The sequence below is a fragment of the Spea bombifrons genome, chromosome 6 (genome assembly GCF_027358695.1).
Source record: "Spea bombifrons isolate aSpeBom1 chromosome 6, aSpeBom1.2.pri, whole genome shotgun sequence".
Lineage (NCBI taxonomy): Eukaryota > Metazoa > Chordata > Amphibia > Anura > Pelobatidae > Spea > Spea bombifrons.
The window spans coordinates 46,559,563-46,582,055 of NC_071092.1; the positions used below are offsets into that span (position 1 = coordinate 46,559,563).

The window sequence follows — 22,493 nt, forward strand, 5'->3', positions numbered from 1 at the left end:
GAATTTGGTAAAGATGATACCCTCCGCCTTTCCTTCTACTTGTAAGCTCTTAGAACTAGTGTCTATTAAATAGGAGCCACTAAAAGGAACCAAAGTGATGAAGCAAATCCTGCAACGAGCAGATAAAATGGATAATTACAATTTTTTCTTGAATAAGAGCTTCACTTCTTCAATTCTATTTACCCCGACATTTCAAGGGGATCAGAAAGGACTTGAATTTTGCATGCGCTATCACCCACCTTTTTCTTTTCTTTGACATCATATAAAGCCAGACTCGCAAAAATTGGCTCGATTTCTATTTCAAATCTAGGAGACCAAAAAATAAAATCAGTATATGCACGTAGCTGTAAAAAACTAACTCTTTACAGGATATTTCTAGTGCTTTTAAAATAAAATATCATGCAATGAATTTCTGAAAAATGTTGTTTTCAGTCCCCCCCCAAAATATTTTAAGGCTTCTATTGTGCATGTCCCCAAAAATATTAAAAAATAAATAAATATATATATATAATTTATTTTTTATATATATATTTTCTATAAATATAAAATCAGTGTGGCTCTAAAGAGTGGAAATGTTTCCCAATCCCCTATAATACTGTTTTATCTGTAAACGTATTCCTTTTGGATTTAAGGAGACCGTCACCAAACACCCAGTAATATTTTATAGCCCAGGTATGGCGCCCCCCTGTGGACATTTAGCTCAATGTGGCACTTTAATGGTGCACAGCTGTTTCGATTATTACGGTTTATTACTAATTTACTTAATTTTCTTTTACACATTTCCAAGAAACAGGCTGCGCTTAAAGGCGACTGTTCCTGTTTTAAACTTGTTGTGTGAACGCTTATTGCCCCATGAAAGACGTAACATAAAGCCTCCAAAAGAAAACTCGGCTTTGTTGAAAGGTGTTGCTCCCCCTGCTGTGAATATATTTAACGAATGCAATATTTTAATGCTACATGTAGCGCTACAAACATCGTTCCTCGTAATAATTAAAGCCCAAACCCTTCCTAGAAATAATTAATCACGTAAAATATTGCCTCATTTTGTTCTAAAGACATTTATTATTATTATATTATATAATATATATAAATATAATATATATTATATATTATTATATTTACAAAATTAACAGCAGATCAATAAATAGAGAGAGACCAATTGATTTAATGTCGAAGTAGAACTGCACCTTTAAATGGAAACTAATCTGATCCTGGAAAACCGATTAAAATGTAAATTTCTATGATAATTTGGGCAGTGGGGGACAGCTTTGTTCCGCTAAGGAAATCAGAAAGAAGGGACTTATCATTTATGAGCTAATAAATTACTTTATTATCTACAGTCAATATTTCCTTGACGATGTATCAGTTGCCTCGTTGTATTTGCCCCCACATAACAAGGAGTCATAGAGAAGACAAAAGCCCCACGTTGGCTTCGAAGCGGTTACGAGGCTCTTCTCCTCATTTAGAAGTATAACGGGTAAAGAGAAAACCTAGTTTATTAACCTGAAAATTCAATCACAGTAAAAACAGAGGAACGTGCGCCCTTTGATGTATACTCAGCCAATAAAGTCCTGCTTTGTTGTATACATACGATGGCTCATTTGTTCGAATGCCCTCAAGGTCTACAATACAGAGGCTATTACTGCCCGGAACTAAAGCCCGTGAAAAGAATTCATTATTATTAATGAGACTCGTTCTTTCCTTTCTTGATTCCGAAGGAGGGCAGTAATAAATATCACATCCATGGTGAAAAGCCCCCGTATGCGCCGTGTCGGGGGGTCTGAATGCATTTCTGGGACTACAGGGGTCTGTGCTAATTCTTAACATTATCCACTCTCAAGATTGAGCTTCAAATGTTATTTTTATGTTACACGGGCTTATGCTTTTGGTTTTTTTTTTTTGGTTTTTATTTTAACATGCATCCCCCCTACTAGCAATGGAATGAGCCATTCCGAAGTGTGACATCATCATAATAAAAATCCCATCTCTTGTAGAAAAATCAGTGAATTTCCTTGCTGATTGAACTATACATTATGCAGGATGAGCTCAGGCATTATTCCGGGATGGCGTTTAATAATGTATAGGAAAGGCAGGGAGGTGAGCAAATCTCTCCTGCCAGCTTCCACTTTAGTGAATAAACCCCTAAAAACGTAACATACTTCTATAAAAACTTACTTGAGTGTTAAGCATTTCACCAATAATCTTTGCCCAAAATGTTCTTTTGGCACATCGGGAACAGAAAGCCGCTCGATCGGATCATCCTATTGAGAAAGTTGGAAAGAATTCAGATTAGCGACTAATTTCATATTCATTTACAAAGGAAAGTAATATGTCAATGTGTTCTAATAACAGATTTAAAACTTTAAAACATATATATTTTTCCTAATGAAGCATTAGAAAGGTAATTCCTAATTCTGCTGAATACCCAAACCCTTTTTTAAAAAAAAATATTTAAACAAGTAAAATGTTGCCTTATTCTTCATTTTCCAGGGAAAACTTAATTGTCATGTGACGTAATAGCAGGTACAGACATGTTTTTTTCCATAGATAGCAAGTTTTTGCGTGATTAAACCTTCAGAGAAAACAATATCCTGGCAGATCTGCTAAGGCTTTTTGCTTAGTATGTTAGAGGGTTTTATATAAATGGAACTCCACCTTTAAAGAACTTTATCTGTTAATAAATCTGTTCGTATTACGACGTAAAACTTCAAAGCACCGATATTAATTAGTAATTGTAACTAGTTTAGATACCTCGTCTTGGGCTGGGTGCAGTGCAAAGAGTTCCTTGTGCCGGTTTGATTTCCTTTGGTCCTCGTTTTGGTGGTCTATCTCTTCATTTGGCGTGCGATCGAGTAGGTTAGGAAGTAGAGCATCGGGCAACGAGTTTTTGAGGTCGAAGATGCTGCATGCCCAGCTTCCTCGCGGCGTGTCATCGATGGACATAGAGCGTCGTTTGAGATCATCCTGTCCAGAAAGTTTGATAATGTAAATGGAATTTTATAAATAAAAAAATACAATATACAGTAATAATATTAGAGATATAAAAAGGTAACACCGAGATCAACACAGAGTTAGCTGAGTGACTACATATTTACAGGATCCATCAGGAGCCAAAAGAGACGATACTTCTTCTAAAGTCCGGACCCCTAACTCACCTACACATCTTAATGGAAGTATAATTTGACGTGAAGAAGACCATACTCACAAAACGTTGCTTACAAGCTTAACATTGCACTAAAGTATATATATATATATATATATTTAGTGGATTGGGTACAATATTACAATTTATACCCGCAGGGTACAATTTATCCCCGCAGTCTTAACATCGGGATTTGCAGAAACTTCACACGATCGTTCTATACCTGCTCATCCTGGTAACTGCTCGTCTCCGGGGCCTCGTCCGACTCGAACACTTGCTTAGGCAAACCTTTCTGCCTTTCCTTCTGTTTGTCCAGTGTGTTGGGGTTGAAACCAGTTCCCAACTTGTGATACCTGTTAAAAATATAAGCAACAGTTAAAGGGATAGGGCTTAACCGAAGTCATTCTGAGGTTTGGTGCTACTGAGCATGTGCAGGAAGTGTACTGGCGAATGCTTCCTGTTTCAGTAGAGGCAGCTGGGGGAGGAGTTACGCGAGACCGAAGTCTTATTTTCTTACTCCAATAACTAAAGAACGCCTGCACCGATTTGCACGTAGTAAAAGGTATCAGAGTCCATGCAGAATTCAAAAAATAAAGACACAAATTTATGGACTAGACTGTTAAAAGAACCCTCAGATTTCACTGAAGGTTTTATTTTTCCATGAAGAAATTCCTTTAAGGGTTTTGTGTTCCTCGGTTGTGCAAACTTACTTTCTGTTCACAATGGCCCAATCTTCTGTGTAACTTTTTATGCAATCCCTGACATGAGGTTCCATTTCACTGGGGGGAGAAGAAAAAAGAAAATGTTGATTTTAGACTATTTAAACACAAATAAACCTTTCTGTACATCAAATTGTTATGTTATATACTGCTTGTTATGTCCTGTCTACCCGTTGTACAGCGCTATGGAATATGACGGCGCTACATAAAACAATTAATAGATAATAATAATAAAAATCAACAGCATTTAAAAACTTTACTTTTTTTTATAACAAAAATATCATTATTTGAAGTTAAACCTTTTTTTTATCTCACTTTATCATCTTTAACTCCTGTTGTCTGTGGATGTATTTATGTCTATGTGTGTTAAATGACCCAATTAAATTGTACAGCGCTGCGTAATTTGCTGGAGCTTAATACATAAAAGGTAATAATAATAATATATTACCTGTCTTCCGGCACTGATGACATCACAGTGCGACATTCCCTTGGCGTGTACTGAACTTCTACATCATCTTGGGGAAATTCGCACAGATCCCTCAACGGACCAGACTCTACAGCAAGTGGGTGCGAGACGAGGTAATCCTCGAAATCCACTGGATCCACCACTTCAGTGAGAGGAACCTTTAGACAGAAATCAGTAAGCAATGAAGGCGATGTTGGCAGCTGAACCCATCGGTCCGCTCAGCTTAATGGATAAAAAGGTTCCAAAAGGTCAAGCGACTCTATTCTATAGGAGATATCACTTTCAATTGAAGACTTAACGAAGCAATATGTTCAGTTAGAGTTTGGGGTCACTTAGACATTTCCTTGTTTTTGCAATAAAAACAAATTGTGTCCATTAAAATAACATGAAATGGATCAGAAATCCAGCACAGACGGGGTTAATGTTGTAAATGATTATTGTAGCTGTGAACGGCTGTTTTTTAATGGAATCTCTTCATAGACGTACAGAGGCCCTTTATAACTCCCATCACTCCTGTGTTCCAGTGGCCCTTTATCACTCCCATCACTCCTGTGTTCCAGTGACCCTTTAACACTCCCATCACTCCTGTGTTCCAATGGCCCTTTATCACTCCCATCACTCCGTTATAAAGGCACGTTAGGTTCACTGACCCAAGTTTAAGTTTAAAAGGCTAATTGATGGTTAGAAAACCCTTTTGCAATTATGTTACAGCCAGAAATGTCCTTGTTTTCCAAGGAATAATATTTACGTATTGTGGCAAAATTATAGCAAAAGAAAAATGGCCGCACTTGCTTACTTTCATTTACATCTCAAAATACACAACTTCTTAAAGAATTAACCTTAAGCTACATGCTGAAAACCAAGTGGATTTTTCTCCTGTGTAATTATAACTAGGATGATGCCCAGACAGAACGACAACTGCATTTCCCAATGACATTTAAATAATTTGAGCCCTAAAAAAATGTAACGGAAAGGACTTTTTGGCTCAGCTGTGGATTAGATATCGTGCTCGACGTACCGAGGCGTGGTGCGACCCTCCGCCACCAACACTGAGGTTTTTGTGGAGCTGCGGAGATCCATATTGACTGGAGATTTGTTTTCGCACTTCGGCAGCCACGGTCCTGTAAGTGAAAATATTTTAAAATATTCAGCATTATAATTTAAAATTATAAATAACAATAATTACTCTAAATCCGTCACAAAAATAACCAACATTAATGGAAAAAAATCAGATTAAATCGAAAGAAAATTCTCCAGAAGCCTAGCCACAGCCCAAACCGAGCCTCGCCAACACGGAATGCTTTATTTACCTGTAGGATACGAAAAATAGCTTTGGGAGAAGCTGCAGCTCCAGAGCTGCAGGACACAGCCCCCTCCTTACCCTATCTGCTATTTGTGCTACGCTTGGCTGCCTGAAGCGGCCAATAAGTGGCAGGAAAGCACCCGGCTGAAATTAATGGGGGCGCTTTCTGGGCATGTGCACAGAGGGGGCTCATGAGACCCTCTAGAGCCGGTGCCGGATGGCGGTGCTGCTTGAGTGCAATTGGGAGACAAGCGGGGGGGCGAGAAATAAAGCTAATTCCAAAAAGTACAGGAAACTCATCGAAGTGCAGATAATGGATGGAGCCCCCCCTAATGTACTTTAAGCGTAAAAACAGGATTTATGGAAACTTAACAATTCTACAATAAAACAACCAATCCTGTCCATCCCTCAAAACCAGGGCAATTGTTACTTGCGGGCCGTGCCCTTCGGACTGCGTCTTCAATATTTACCTATCGTTTTATATAACGCCATCAAATTCCGTAGCGGTGTACAAAGGGGAGACAAGACATAACAAGTAGTATATAATATAACAATTTGACTCGGTGCACTGGAGTTTACAATCTAGAGATTGTATTCGGAATATTAAAATATCAGACTGGAGATTAGCGGATAATTGTTCGCAGGTAACAGGAGTGTTTTGCGACGGACACAAAAGTTCTATCACAATGACGATGACGATGGAGGAGCTGGTAAAGAGCTCCACGGGCCGTATGACATCATACGTGGCCACATATGATTTACAAAACAAACAAAAGAGAAGAAGTTGGAGAAAGCACCCTGCGGACGGGCAAAGCGAGGCGCGTCTCCTTCTTTGTATAAACAATGGAACTTTTAACAATCGAGTGTTTAGAAAAAGGAGCCTGAAGATCAGGTTAAACACAGCGCGCTCTTTGTTCTTCCAGGTGGCGCATGTTCAAGAAGCAAAGCAGGGAAGAGCTCATTTCTCCGATACTTAAAAATCGTGGAATCATTAAATGCAATAAAAATAGGTGAAAAAATTAGATTCAGGAGCTGTATTCCTATCATGCATGTTTAAATCCCCTCACTGTATTAAACACTACCACTCCTGCTGGGAGGCTGTTCCACTTATCTACCAACCCCTCAGTGAAGTTAAAAAAAATGCAATCATTACATTATAACATGAGCAGTATTTTCCCATAATGTAAGGCTTACAATTAGCTGCAATTATATTCTGATTAAAAAAATAATTTTTTCGTAAAATATCTACTTCTGGTCTCTTATCAGGAACCACTTTGATTAGAAAGTCTAAAATTATGGGTAAAAAAAAAAACATGGTCTTTTTTTTCATTATATAGTAAAAAATCACAATTATTCTTTTGTGTGAATATTTATGATGGCAAAAAAAAATTCAAAATTAAATCAATTCTTCCAGAGACCAATGTAAAAAAAAAATTAAAAAAATAAATAAATGCGCGGGTGCTGAAAATGGATGCCCGGAACGCTTAAATCGTCCGCTGCCCATTACCCTGAGATCACAATGGAAAGTTTTTGACAAAAAAATGCAGAACTAACATAAAAATCAATAGATCTTTGTACAGAGTATACTGCGGGAATGTCTGGCTGGGTTAAAATGCTATTAAAAAAGACAACAAAAAGACATATTATTCTTTGCAAAAATAAGCCTATTTATCACATTTCATCATCTATAACATTTTAAATTATTATATTAATATAGAATATTTTAACTTTAATAACAATAGATAAATTAATAATGATAATAAGATTGATAAGTGTTGTTAGAATATATGTAAAAGCTAAAAATGGTAAAAAGGTCAGATTAGGAGGACCCTGGGGGGTAAAAAGTAGTCATTGTGGTAGAAATTGGTGCATTCTCAGCGGATACTTTCTAACGGCTGTTACATTTTATCTTTTTGCACCAGAACTGCCCTTTTATATACGGTAATACACAGAGAGGGTGATTTATAAACATGGGGTCAATACCTAAAATCACACTTAATGACATACGACGTATTTTTACATTAAATGTATGTCGGGGTCCGTTTCGCAGACCCCGGTGTGCTTTTTCACACACGCAGTAGAACTTCAGCTTTAGCTGAGCTGCCATTGAAATCAATGGGGGTGGGGCAGCAGCAAATCACATGAATGCTTTCTGAACGCTGATGTTTTGCTAGCTCACACGCAATTGGCTGCTGCCTCCAATACTTTAATGGAAGAGCTACTGAGCATGTGCAGAAAGTGTACATCCGCATGCTTCCTGCTTTCAGTATTGGCAGCTGGGGGAGGAGTTACATGAGAAGTTTTTTTTTGTCACGCTCCGACTTACATGGAGTATAACGTATTGGAGTTCATGCAGAGTTAACTCCGCAGTGAAGGGCTGAGCTGCCCTGTAACATGCATACTTCAATGTGTTTACGAGACTCACTGATTTAACTATACATTAAACAGGGTCCGCCAAGCTCTTCCTGAAACAGACGCTCACTGGGGCTTTCATAATATATAGGAGCAGGAACGCGACGGCTGAGTGGCCGCTTTAAATTTCTGCACTGGGGGGGGGAATTCTGCAGAATCGAAAGCGATTGTGGTGCATAGTTTAAAATGTGGTCCTATTACCGTGGCAACCAATGAAAGGTTCCTAGAAATTGGAACATTCTATTGGTTGGAACATTTTTTTGCACTTATTACACATAACCTCCCAGTGGGTGCATCTGGATTAGCGAGATTTAAATTATTTGTGAGATTGAATTATTGTTATATTTTTTGACAAGAAACAAGAAGTCCAGAAACCCCCAAATAATTAACAGGTTTAACCCCGCGGTGTTTGTTACCCCGACACAACGCAATGTGACACGGGCAAACTGTTATATCTGGGGGGGGTTCCAGCACGTCGCACCCTTCCGTTTTATATAGAAAAGCAGCTAAAAAAAATCATTCAAATCTAACCACCCCGTCCGCACTCTCACCGGCACAGCGCTCGCTAGCACTCTAATCGCTGGGTTTAAACACCATGGATGTGACAGCCCCCAATTATCCTCACATTAGACTGCAAGCCACTGGGTTATGTTAAAAAGGGGGCAGATCTTTGTTTAAGCCGTCTCGGGTTGCCCCCTATATCTTTGATGGACGTATACCTCACCTTTAAAGAGGTTCTGCAGGAGCCTAGCACATACATTAGCCTCTGGGGTTCCCGCTCGCCCCATGTAAGCCTCTTGGTAGGTAGTGTTATAAGATGATAACTACCCCCAGGGGGTAACATTGGCTATACACTATGGATTATATTGGGAATGAGTCATTCAAGTGCTAAAAGCATTCGCTGGTTTCCATGGTGACTGCTCCATATTAAGCACACTCCCACATGACTTCTCTATCATTAGAGCCCATGGTATGGATGGGGGGGTAGGTGGCTGTTATACAAAGGATGACACTGGACTTATAGGGTTAAAATAAATAAAACTGCCCCGACCCTCATACAGGGGCTTTCTACTGAGCTCCCCCGATCTAGGGCTCTCCCAGCCGGTTTCCCACAGGAGGAGCAGCGGATCTGGGGCAGAGAAGCTACTCCCACCCGGGGGATTCCCACCCAGCTAGGCCCTGATCCCTGGAATCCCAGTCAAACAAGGCATGCCGGCTCCCACCGCAGTGCCGGGGCCCTACCACCTGCCCCCGGGGCCCTCTGGCTCTTTACCTGCTGATCTTCTGGGCGAAGGCGCGGCGCTCGGCCATGGCCGCCGGTCTGAGGGGGTCTCCCGGCGGGGCTGGGGGGGAGAACGGGAGCCGCTGGGAAGCAGTAGTGCGCTCAGTTTCGGGAGAATAGGGTAAGGCAGGGACTACCGTAATGATAGGAAAAGCCGCCCCCCAGCCAGGGCTCTGCACTCACAGGAGGAGAGTCCTGGAGGCTTCACTCATTGCACAACTTCACTGCAAATACTCCAGAAATACTCCAGAAATACTCCAGAAATACTCCAGAAATACTGGGGGGGGGGAATCTAGAAATAAAAGGAAATTAAAATACCCCATTTACCAAAAATATCGCTGCTGCACCTGCTAACACGCTGCATGGAATGATGTGTGCAATTATTAGTGCTGTGATTACATTAGTTGAACATTTCTTGGACGTCTAAATTTGTTAAAATTTTGTAAAAATTATTTTGGGCATAAAATGTTTGTATGGACATTTACCGAGAGGGTGGTAGATGCGTGGCGCAGCCTCTGGCGAAAGTGGTAGACGTTAATACAGTGAACGGATTTAAACACGGCTAATCCTAAATCTAAGGCAAAACCACCGACTAAAAAGACGTTTATATAAACCTCTCGCACAGCGCTGCGGAGTATGATGGCGCTATATAAAACAATAAATAATAATAATAACTATTGATAATAAGTGTCCCGCTACCAGACCCCGGAACTTTCTTACTAAGATGCCCCTGACGCCTGAAATATTAACCCTTTGATAGCCCATCAGGAAGAGTCTACGTATTGGCTCGCCAAATGTGTTACCCAAATGGCTCCAGTAACGGTCGTCATGGAAACCTTGACTTGTCATTATTTAATTGAGTCAACCATAGCATACTGGGAGTCATATATATATATATATATATATATATATATATAATTGATCCCTGCGGGGGGAGGGGGATAGGAAGGAGTCAGATCCAGACTCGGAGACCCTGAAAATCTGCCCATTTACCCTAAAATCCTTGGATTGGGGCAAGAAACCCTGAGATTCAGGTTCGAATCCAAGGTATGATCTTAGGGTGAAGGGGCAGATTTTCCAGGGTCACACAGTCCGGAGCTGACTCCTTCCTATCCACCTCCCTGCTGTGGTCATATATAAGACTCCCAGTTGGTGCCTTTGCTCCCAGTATGTTGTGGTTGATATCCCTGCTTCCGTATAAGGAAGGTTTACTTGACTGAGACGGTGGTAGATAAGTGGAGCAGTCTCCCAGCAGAAGTGGTAGAGGGTAATACAGTGAGGGGATTAAACATGCATGGGATAGACATACGGCTCCTGAATCTAAGACGAGACCAACAACTGATTAAGGTTTGAGTCTTTACAGCAGGAGAAACGGGCGACTCTGTTTCTATTAGAGACTCGCATTGCATTTAATCTCCGCATTTTAATAGATCCCAGTGGAATATTTTAATTACCAGTTTAGCGCTGAATAAAACCAGTTATGTTATTAATTGTGCATGTATAACATCTCTGTAGGCCCCGTGACGTCATTCAGCGGTTTATTACACACAGTGACCCTTTTCCCGGGGTTAAATACCGTAATTCAATTCTCGAAATAATTCAATATAAATGCATTCAATGTGCTGCCAGGTTACCATGGCAACACACCGCCCTCTAGTGGCCGCGCTGCTGTATATAGCGAGCGGGCCTAGCTAGCCACGCCCCTTCCGGGAGTGCCGCCATTGCTGTTGTGGTTATACAGTGAAAACATCCGGCGGCTCCTGTGCACCCTTGGGAACCAAGGCTGGGGGTCTCCGGGCCGCCGTACACCGGGGGAGTCCACGGTAAAACTGTCTGTACTTGTAGTAATGGACGTGGCGGCCATGAGTAAACGCGTGACACTACGTTATATACATGCAGCCCTCACTGTTACACTCCTGTGTGTTATATATACTACTTATACGGTGTGTTAAATAGAACACTTGCTTTGGAGGCCCATGTCTGTCCCCCATCTCTATGCACTGCGTAATAATATTATAATAACAATATTATAATAATCCTCTGGTTAATAGCACACTATATATGTGTATTGCATATGTTTCCTGTGTGCTGTTAGATGAAACCGCTGCATGGCAGTTACTGCTGTCAGGTCCCCTGATTTAAATGCCCTCTGCTGTAATCCAGTGAAGGAATTGAATTTGTTATATGATTATAGCATGTTACGTTTATTTTGCCCACATGTAGTGCTAACCAGTTCTATGCTCAGGCATTTGTGCACGTTCAATCGTTCTGCTTGCTTAGACAGTGGTAGATAAGAGGAACAGCCTTCCAATACAGGTGGTAGAGGTTAATATTACCCTCCCCTTATTAAAGAGCATACAGTGGCTGTTGTGACCTTTTTATTAGGAGACCAAACTGTTTAATATGTTGATCAGGGGGACTCACGTGACTGTAGACACGCGTATAACGGACATGTGAGCCCACCTAAAAATCAAACCTTTTCCCATAACTTGTAAGTTCCAGGGTTTCTTCTAAACCACATAATTAACACCCCAGTGGGGTAGAAACTTTTGACTGACCAAACTGTACCTTTTTATATGAATCTGTAACTGCTGCCTATCCTGCCTTATGCTTTTTTGTTGATACTTTATTATATATTTTCCACATTTATCACATTTTTTTTCTTTCTAGAATCGTAATAGATGTTTGTAGTGTCTGCGTATTAGATGCTTTGTGAACTCGACTAATAACACCGTTTTAAACTATATGTGTATATATATACCGGTATGTGTATATATATACATACATATATATATATATATATATATACACACCAGAGGATGGCAGAGGGGTGATGGCAATGAAAGGTTAATATATATATATATATATCCCTCTGCCATCCTCTGTTTACCTTAAATTCCATGAAGATCTAATATAGGATAGTTGGGTTTTTTTTTTGTTGAACTAACTATGTCTAAATTTTTTTCCAGGAATCTGTCTTTAAAAACCAAAACCAAACAGGCACGGTATGGGTTTGTTCAAGTGGCAAACATGGAAGCCAGTGGCACAGATGATGTGGACAAACTAAAATCTAGATTCTTATCGGCTTGGCGTAATATGAAATACAGTAAGTAGATTATCTTTTTATTTATAACGCCGGCAATTGCAATTAGTTATGAAGTGGTAGTCTGAGAAAAGAACAAACACCTCAACTTCAGCCTCTCCCAGTTCATTCACACCAAGAAGAAGGAAGTAAAATGTAGCCAAACCCGGCCAGATTCTTTCACTATATACCGTGTTTGCTCAATTATAAGACAAGTTTTTTTTCAGAGAAAAAAATACCCCTTGTCTTATATTCAAGGTTGTCATATAATCAGATCTGAAATAGAGCACTGCAGAGGACCCAGATACTCCTGTCTGACAGCTGGTGGACGACTGTGTGATGCGTGCAGACAACCTGTGCTGCTTCCCGACGCTTCCGCCGGGGCTTCTATGGTGGAGGTTGTCTGCACGGATCACGCAAACATTCGCCGGCTGCTCCCACTTGACACCAGGGAGTCTGGAGCACGGGGGATGAGTCTAGGGGTGCATCGGTAAGTGGCATATAGGGGTATAAGGCATATCTCGGGGCAGAGTGGCATATAGGGGGCTTTAAGGCATATCTGGGGGGCAGATGTGCATAACTCGGGGGGGCAGGTTGGCAAATAAAAGGAAATGAAAACAAAAAATACATTTTTCTTAATCATAGTTTGAAAAATAGCTTGCATTAGTTAATATTTACTAATAAAACTTTGTTCTTATAAGGTAGTCTTATATTCAGGCTTGCCTGGCTTTAATGAATACCTAGTTTGTGTAAAAAAAATAATAAAAAAATAAAAGGCATGCCATAATCAAATTGTTTTGCTCTAAAGGATTTAAAAATTTTTTTCTTTCTTTTAAAGGTTGGGTTCTTAAAACAAAAACTTATTTCAGGAGGAACTCCCCTGTTTTGCTGCTTGGCAAATGCTATCACTTCAAATATGACGGTAAATTATATTTCAATTATTCTTAATTCTTAATTATACTAAAATGATGAACTGCGGTTTTTGGGTTTTTTTTGTTCTTGAGGTTTTGCCCATCGGTGGCTGATTGGGTTTAAGCCGTTAAAGAGCCCTTTGCAGTCCTGTTCGAAACTTTTAGGCGCCCTGTACCCATGCATCGGCCCTGCTGAAGCGGCGTAACCCTCTACAAAAAGTCTTTGTGAGAATTGTCATTTCCTTGGGATCTGTGTTTATTGATTGTGTAAATGAAAAGTCCTTTTAGTACGTATTGTATTCTAAATGCGCAATATCAGCTTTTTTGTACTTGAGTCCTGTGCCGTGTTTTCCAGAATCCAACGAATCGTCTCCCGGTAGCTCGGACTCCGGCTCGGTAATAAACGAAGAGGATTTTGGGAATGTCGAAGAGTTCCGTAGGGACTTCATTTCCAGGATATGGCTGACGTACCGCGAGGACTTTCCACCATTGGAAGGATCGGTGTGGACTACGGATTGTGGATGGGGGTGCACTTTGAGGACTGGTCAGATGCTGCTGGCTCAAGGACTACTTCTTCATTTCCTAGGAAGAGGTTGGCTTGGGTTATTAGGGGTTAATATACCCCCACTACACACACACACTTTTGCTGTTTAGTGTACTAGAACCTATGTAATGGTGACAGTTTAAAATTGACTTAAGAACCCACTTCCCTGTCCTCGAGATCTGCGTTGTTATCCCTCCCCTGTTAGGTTGCTGATTGGTTCAGGAAGCCACTTGAAGAGACACAAGGCTAAAAATTGAGCTTATGTTATATATATGCCTTATTTCCAAAATAATTACACCGATTGACAAAGTTGGGGATTCCTGTTTTAATTTAACCGAAATGAGAATGGAACTGGAGTACTTTAATGTGAACTCCTGAGGGGCTATATCTGTCTTCACTGGATACAGTCATTAGTATCTAGACTATGGAGTTTGGTGCTATATAAAACAATAAATAGTACATACCCTGAAGCACAGTGGATTAAGTGTTTTTATGCAGAGGAGTAGTTCAAAGTATTCAAATCATTTTATCTTCTTTGCCTTTGTAGACTGGGTCTGGCCAAACGCTCTAGACTTCTGTGACTCCGAATCTCCTTTGTGGCCGATCAACAGCTCCCGTAGAGTTGGAGCTGCTTTGGAGAACCAGTGGACTGGAAACCAAACCAATACTACTTCGCATTGCAAGACATTAACTAAAAACGATAAGGGGAAAAGTCAGGCTGAGATCTACCACCGGAAAATAGTTTCTTGGTTTGCCGATTACCCGCTGGCATATTTTGGACTCCATAAACTGGTCAAACTTGGGAACAGTTCTGGAAAAACAGCTGGAGACTGGTATGGGCCGGCCGTGGTCTCGCATCTCTTGAGGCAAGTTTACGGCTTAAGAGTTCAATGAAAAATCAGTATATTGTCTCAATTTCGGTCATACATATGGTTCTAATGCTGGGGGAAAAAATTGTTTTGAAATGACGTCAAGGATTTTTTGGTCTGCTTCTGTTGTAGCAACGTTATTAAAGGAGGCAAACCTTTTAGTTTAGTTTCCCTGTATATTTTAGGAATGAGTATTTAAGGGGCTCCAGTGCATGTTAAAAACAAAAAGCACCGGCTGTAGATAATATCAGTTTTTTTATATTTGTGGATGCTGATTATTGCTTAGTAAGTGAGATTCCAAATGTTGTGTTTAGGAAAGCCATTGAAGACTCTCCCGATCCAGAGCTCCAAGGTCTGTCTATATACGTCGCTCAGGACTGCACAAGTAAGTGACTGCATGGACTGCGAGCCGTCTTGCAGCGTGAGAGTGTGGCTGGTGTGGACGGTCCGTCCAGTGGATTATCTTGGAAGTCGCGTGATAGCTACTTAGGGGCCACCAGAAGTCTCAAGGGACGAGTAGTAGGATGTATCTAGTGTTATAGAAATACCTGGGAACGTCCAGACTCTGGCTGCCCAGAGCCCACACTTTTCAGAATGCTGGTAGACGTCCCGCTGAAGTAAGCGGAAGTGTGCCACAATGGCGCTCACGGGACCCAGACTTCTACGTGGTGAAGCGAAACCTGGAGAGTTCCCAGATATGGCTGTAGAGCTATGCAGAAGGGCCATTATTTCTCCCCTTAGAATCTTTTTGTTGGAGACAGACTCCATATACTGTAAGCTCCTCTGTTGGAACCCGATCATAATATCTGTGGACTACCGTGCTTATAACATTTTGTTTAATGTTCCTCCTCTATTATACTGTAAAGTGCCAAGTACACCTGTTAGCATGAAACAAGTGGCCATGAATTCAAACATATTTGCTTTGCAGTTACATTGTGATTTGTAGTTTGACGAAACTATCCTATTGGTGTGGAGGGTGTGCATATATATGTGTGTGTGTGTATATATATATATATGTGTATATATATATATATATATATGTGTATATATATATATATATATGTGTGTATATATATATATATATATGTGTATATATATATATATATATATATGTGTATATATATATATATATATATATATATATATATATATATATATATATATATATATATATATATATATATTCTGCACAGTCTGCCTCATAAGCCTTTCATGTTTAGCTTTCTAAGACATGCCGACAATATACACATTTTTGTGTTTAGTCTATAGCGGTGACGTGTACGACCAGCAGTGTTGCTCGGGCAGTGAAAAGGCTGTGCTGATTCTCGTTCCCGTGAGACTTGGAGGTGAAAGAACCAACGTGGACTACTTTGAATTTGTGAAGGTACGAAGCGGCTTGGATGCATTGCTTTATAAATTGCCCCTTTCCTTGTGTACTGGCCTCCAGTTACCCCAGCTTCATATACTGTTGTAATGGCGCATGTTCTGTACTGGTGTAAAAGGACGGGGCTTGACAGATCCCAAAAGCCAGGTTGCTATGACTTTTTTTGCAGTTTTATATTGATCTCTTGTAGCTCTCTGGCACGCTCTCAGTGTTGTCTGTACAGGTCCTAACTTCTATACGTGTTTGGACTGCTGCATCATTACTTGGGTCAGGACTAAAATAATTAAAAGGGACTCTCCTGTGTCAGAAGGCCCTCTAAACAATCATTTCAACAAGTGCTTTTATATGCATCGCCCAAAGTCTAAAAACAAAAAGGTACTTAATATATGGGGAAGCTGCGGAGTTGGATCTTTCCGGTCTCACAGCCGCTCAATGTTCTGCACAATGATTGGCTGCTTGAAGCAATGGTTGTGGATCCCGATCGGGCCGGTCTCGTTAGACCCCAGCCCGGAGTGCTTGGCAATCCATTGGAGCTCACTAGCAGTAAGACTTCACATTAAATTGGTGGGCAGGAAAAGGGGCAAATGCATATGCAATGGGGGGCAACACACCTTCAGAGGCTTCTTGGCTATCATACGATGACTGTAGTGTCCCTATTGTACAAGGGCGACAATTAACCTCTGCCGGTCCTTTGCATTGGCTGCCAATGGTTTTGGAGTCCACTTATCACTAAAGTGTTAGAGCTATAACAGAGGAAAGCATGCTAAATGTTTCTTTTCTGCCTTAAGAAGGCAAAATTAAATGTATCCAGTTTTAAAATCTCAGATCCATTTTTAAATACCACAATGAATCATTAACTTTGAAGTATCCTTATCAGGGCAAAAAATATCCGTTTTCATTATTGCTTCTGATAATTGGATTACTTGGTTTCTGGAGCGAATTGTCTTTTATTGCAGGGAATTCTGAGCCTTGAATATTGCGTTGGAATTATTGGTGGCAAACCGAAGCAGTCCTATTACTTCGTGGGCTTTCAAGGTGGGTAGTTTAATAAGATACAGCTTTTTAACTTGTTTTTTTTTTTTTCCCGGCACATTTGTAAATGACCATTCACGGGCTGAATAATTACCGTAGCAAAAGGAGTCCTCTGTTAATTCATCAAGCCCACCAAAAAACCGTCCATTTGTCATTTAGGGCACACAGTAATTGGTTTCTGTTTAATTTCCCGAACTGCGCAAACAAGGCATCTTTTACATACCTACTAATGAAAACCTAAGAGCTTCTTTCTGCCATCGCCTGGCATATTTTAAGTCCATATTTACATTTGCGCCGTCTTAAGTGGGCTAAGTTGATGTTAAGATGACAAGTAATCTTTCCTGCTTGTCGGCGCAAAGTAACTCGACGCATCTGTCATCTGCCGACGCTAGAATATAATTGTGTGTTTGTATGAGTAATTTTATCGACCCCAAATTAAATGACAGTCTCATCGCTTTACAACAAAAATCTGCTTATCCAAGCACATTTGATTATGCAAAAGTTAATCTGTCCGGTAAATTCTCTCTATCACTCACGGAGTCTCGGCCTGCCAGCGCCATAGTCTTAATTTTTTATTTTTTTCCCCTTCGTTCTCGCTGTTCTGCATAGAAATTGGATTGTAAGCGGTGTGATAATAGAGTATTTTTTTGAATTACTTGTCTTTTGTTTTGCCCTTGCAGACGACAGTTTGATTTACATGGATCCTCATTACTGCCAGTCTTTTGTGGACGTCAGCATAACGGATTTTCCTCTCGAGGTAAAGTAATTGCAGACGGAGCGCGGCTTCCTCGTCTGATTTACACACCAATTATAATTTAAATTGTACATTGTAAGATCTCCACCTTTAGTGGACGTACCTGCTGCAGCGTTTTAACAACCGTTATTTCTTCTCTAAAAAGGTTTGAACAAATAATGCGTTCTGTAACACGCGTTTTGACGTTGGTTTTATTTGGTTATTAAGAGTTGTCTTGGCTGAGTCTTAAACCAAAGAGTTACTGGATGCATTCCCAGGCACCGAGGGACCGTTGGATATAAAGCCCCATCCCTACACAAAATGTTTTTAACCATCTTCGTTATTTTAATGGTAGGCTCTCCATGGTAGTTACAGAAACAGAAGTTGCCCGCAGATCAGACTCATGCAGCCCACCTAGTCATCCGTTTCTCCTGCTGTGGTTGGTCTCGTCTTAGATTCAGGAGCCGTATGTCCATCCCATGGATGTTTAATACCCTCACTGTATTACCCTCTACCGCTTCTGCTGGGAGACTGTTCCACTTATCCACCACCCTCTTGGTAAAGTAAAACTTCCTTCTATTCCATCTGTCTCTGAACCTCCTGTGATACATTGCCACAGGAATATTTCCCTGGAGGATCAACATACCACAGTTATCAGACCCCCCCCTCCCCCGTACTAATGTCCATGTGTCTACACGTGCTACACTACCATTCAAAAGTTTGGGGTCAATGAAAAACAAGGACATCTCTAGCTGTAAAATTGCTAAAGGGTTCTCTAACCATCAGTTAGCCTTTTAAACTTAAGCTTTGATCAGCGAACACAACGTGCCATTGGAACCCAGGAGTGATGGGAGTGGTAAAGGGCCATTGGAACACAGGAGTGATGGGAGTGTTAAAGGGCCATTGGAACCCAGGAGTGATGGGAGTGGTAAAGGGCCAGCAATGAAGATTCCTTTAAAAATCAGCAGTTTCCAGCTACAATAGTCATTTACAACATTAACCCCGTCTGCGCCGGATTTCTCATCCATTTCATGTTATTTCAAGACTGAAATTACCTTGTTTTTGAAATAAAAGCAAATTTTAAGTGACCCCAAACTTTTGTATATTTTCTATACTATATATAGTGTACAACTTGTGCCATAACACATGCATCATGCTGCCCCCCTACATATACACGAATACATAATTAATTTATTTGCATAAACCGCCGTTACAGATAATGCTCCATAAAACTTAAAGCTCGGTGTGTTATGTAGAAAGAGAATACAGACTGTCGTTAAACTTTGAAACGCTGACGAGAACAGCCATCGAAAATTCTTTGACAAAGACAGATTGACCCCGGTGGAGCCGTGTAAATTTTACGGAGGCTCGTAGTCAATGCGGATAGATTTGCAAATGTAATTAGGTAAAATCACACACATTATCACATTTAAACATTGCTTTCCAGACGGTATTAGAGAAGGCAAGGTGTCTCAATATATAGTTTTATTTAATTTTTTTTTGTCGAGTGGACAATGGTTTTGAAGTAAAGCCTCCATGCGGACGCAGAAGTGTTTTTTTTTATATATATATGCTATATATATAGATATATATATATATATATATATATATATATATATATATCTCAATAATTTCCCATATAGCATAGTTTGGGTGGTATTTTATATATGGATATTCTATAAATCAAAGGATCAAAATTTAAAGCGTTTAAGTGGCTGTTTTCACTTCGGTGCTTGATCATTGTGAATTTAATTGGATTGTATCAGCAGCCCTCAAGGACCTGCGTTTGAGACCCTTGTATCAAATGCAACATTTTACAGTTCTATGCGATTATATATATATATATATATATATATATATATATATATATATATATATATATATATATATAATTTATGGAATATATACGCTCTATATGTATACCATGGGAACAGGTGACATGTTCGGGGAGCAAAAGGAAGTGAACGCCTATACTGCTGGCTTTGCCACCTTTTGTCACAGATCTCTCCTTTTCTGGTGCTCCTAGGATGAGGGAAATCGGGTTTAATGCATAATAATTCCTGTAGAAAGACTTTAGGCTTTCTGGTACCTTTTTTTTTTTTTTTTTTAATTGACATCCAAACTTTCTGTTTTCAGTCATTCCATTGCCCTTCCCCTAAGAAGATGTCTTTCAAGAAAATGGATCCAAGCTGCACAATCGGATTTTATTGCAGGAACCCCAAAGACTTCGAGAAAGCGACAGAAGAACTTACAAAGGTAGTCGGCAGCAATAGCTAGTTTTTGGCTACTTATAAAATTGTAACATTTGCCGAGGTGTCCATTTGTGGCTCTTATAGCCAATTCTCATTCAACATTGTTCACACATAACCAACTGTCTCAGATCCCTGTTACCTTTGAGCTTCAGTCTATATTCTGGCTGGCTGAGAGTCATGAGAGATACAGTTCATTAACCAGAGGAGTGCTATGCTTTTAGTGAATAGCTATGGGGAGAAGGCACGTATTTATATACAGCTTATTATACATACATTGTATATGTGCAGCTGACGAATCAACAATATTTCTGCCAGTTCCAACTTCATGCCCCAAGCCTATCGGGTATCTGCACACGTTAAATACCGCAGATCACGGCTGAGATCTTTTGGCAATTATAAACCAATTATAAACTTTTTTCTTTTGTAGACAGGTCCCGCGCTAGACACGGTGTTCTAATAATAAATAGTATATTCCAGTTTTACTGTTTTGAACAGTTATATGTTGTTCTTGCTTCCTGAAGGTGGCGCTCTTGACCTGGCACAATCCTGATAGTTGGCGGAATAAATGTAAATGTTGCAACATTTATAAATGGTGTCATCGCTGAGCGTTGTAAAAGCCGTATTAACCTGTGTGTGTGTATATGTTTGTATATATATGTCTGTGTGTGTGTGTGTGTGTGTATATATATAATCATCATTATGGCTAAAAAGCTAGAAAGACCAGTGCTAGGTATTTCATTTAAAAATAAAACATACTTAGTGTAAGTATTCTGATCCGTGTAGATGCCTAATTGTATCTTCACAATCTATGGAGTGCATTATAAACAGAGCTGGCCCTGCATTATGTATAGTTACATTTGTCTGATCTTTAAGATCTTACCTTCTTAACAATGCATCGTGGAGGGACCTCGCAGCATGTCTTGCTGATGACTGTAACTGGGGTTTTGAACAGTAGTGTCTACTTGGCTGTTTTCATGGCAAATAAGGATATTTCTGGCTGTAACATAATTGCAAAAGGGTTTTCTAACCATCAGTTATCCTTTTAAACTTAAACTTGGATCAACTAACACAACGTGCCATTGGAACACAGGAGTGATGGGAGTGATAAAGGGCCATTGGAACACAGGAGTGATGGGAGTGATAAAGGGCCATTGGAACACAGGAGTGATGGGAGTGATAAAGGGCCATTGGAACACAGGAGTGATGGGAGTAATAAAGGGCCTCTGTATGCCTATGAAGAGATTCCAGCTACAATAGTCATTTACAACATTAACCCCGTCTGCGCTGGATTTCTGATCCATTTCAATGGACAATTTGCTTTCCTTCAAGAACAAGCACATTTCTAAGTGGTGGCATGTGTAGATTTATTTTAAAATCAGAACATACCTCATCCTGTTCAGTCTAATCTTAACTTAACTGGTGTGGTCTTGCAGGTGATGAAGTCTTCAACGAAGCCGAGTTACCCCTTATTTACGTTTGTGAACGGACATGCCCGGGACTTTGATTTCGTCAGCTCTCCGGTCTACGAACGAAGTGCTGTTTTCACACAAGACGAAAGGAAAAGTTTAAAGCGATTCAGCACGGAGGACTTTGTCTTACTGTAAGACCTTCTGGCATCAGGATCCTGGCAGCAGCCATCGGTGCTCTCCTATTCCTCTGAAAACACTAGATTTTTTTTTTATTTAGTTTTTAAATTAAGATTTTAAGGTTTTTAATGCCCTGAGGGAGCCTTTTTAACTGTTGCATTTATGGAAATGTAATAGTAATTCCGACAAGGTAAGTTAATTGATTTGTAGCGGGTAGCCGCGTAGTTACCGTGATAGAACGGAGTCACTGTGATCTGTGCATAGCCTTGTTGTGTGTGTGTGTGTGTGTATATATATATATATATATATATATATATATATATATATATATATATATATATATATATATATATATATATGTATAATTATAAGCTCGTTTTGCATCACATGAGCTTAAGATGACCAAACGTTTTGCACAATTACATGTAACACACAATAAAGTTGTAATTTGGTAACATCTTGTCTTGTTTTGTGTGGATTTTTGTTGCCATTAAGTATGTAATTGAAGGTTTTGTCAGCATTGACTGTCCTGTTTGACTAATGGCTGGCTGAATAGCCTTTACCGGGCCAAGCGTAATAGGCTTTTCAGTTAGGAAGGGCTGACCTGGCCCTCTATAATGTTTAAAGGGACAGTCTAAGGTCCCTGACAACCTCCTGTAACGAAGAATGCATATTAAAGTACTCTGCAAATAACCTTAACAGTCTCAGTATTCAAACAGAAGATTTAGCCCAGCAGCCGCTACGCCCCTCAATGGTACAACTATACTTGTCCCTGA

At 40.0% G+C, this 22,493-nt stretch overlaps 2 protein-coding genes across 7 annotated transcripts in view; one reads left to right on the plus strand and one right to left on the minus strand.

The window, feature by feature from the left end:
• The window catches only part of DOCK7 (dedicator of cytokinesis 7), a 53,579-nt gene extending 44,150 nt beyond the window's left edge, over positions 1-9,429 (minus strand). For all 6 annotated transcript variants that reach the window (XM_053469528.1, XM_053469526.1, XM_053469527.1 and 3 more), the window contains exons 1-8: positions 9,316-9,429; positions 5,346-5,448; positions 4,310-4,485; positions 3,853-3,921; positions 3,366-3,495; positions 2,752-2,964; positions 2,176-2,261; positions 240-306 (exon numbers count right to left, since the gene is read on the minus strand). In XM_053469528.1, the coding sequence (XP_053325503.1) occupies positions 240-306; positions 2,176-2,261; positions 2,752-2,964; positions 3,366-3,495; positions 3,853-3,921; positions 4,310-4,485; positions 5,346-5,448; positions 9,316-9,353 (882 nt within the window). In that variant the 5' untranslated portion in view covers positions 9,354-9,429. The remainder of the gene's footprint in view (positions 1-239; positions 307-2,175; positions 2,262-2,751; positions 2,965-3,365; positions 3,496-3,852; positions 3,922-4,309; positions 4,486-5,345; positions 5,449-9,315) is intronic.
• Positions 9,430-11,043: 1,614 nt separating this feature from the next.
• On the plus strand, positions 11,044-22,001 carry ATG4C (autophagy related 4C cysteine peptidase). Its single transcript, XM_053469275.1, has 11 exons — positions 11,044-11,147; positions 12,294-12,430; positions 13,245-13,328; positions 13,673-13,909; positions 14,409-14,727; positions 15,045-15,115; positions 15,993-16,114; positions 17,071-17,149; positions 17,827-17,903; positions 20,016-20,135; positions 21,565-22,001. The coding sequence occupies exons 2-11, from the start codon at positions 12,355-12,357 to the stop codon at positions 21,733-21,735; spliced, it is 1,356 nt and encodes a 451-aa protein (XP_053325250.1). The 5' UTR covers positions 11,044-11,147; positions 12,294-12,354; the 3' UTR covers positions 21,736-22,001.
• Positions 22,002-22,493: the final 492 nt, after the last annotated feature.

Excerpts from the sequence above, each read along its gene's own strand:
- ATG4C (XM_053469275.1), top strand. The coding sequence starts at position 12,355 with ATGGAAGCCAGTGGCACAGATGATGTGGACAAACTAAAATCTAGATTC. Across the intron at positions 16,115-17,070 it reads ACTACTTTGAATTTGTGAAG|GGAATTCTGAGCCTTGAATA; the intron begins GTACGAAGCGGC and ends CTTTTATTGCAG. Across the intron at positions 20,136-21,564 it reads CGACAGAAGAACTTACAAAG|GTGATGAAGTCTTCAACGAA; the intron begins GTAGTCGGCAGC and ends GTGGTCTTGCAG.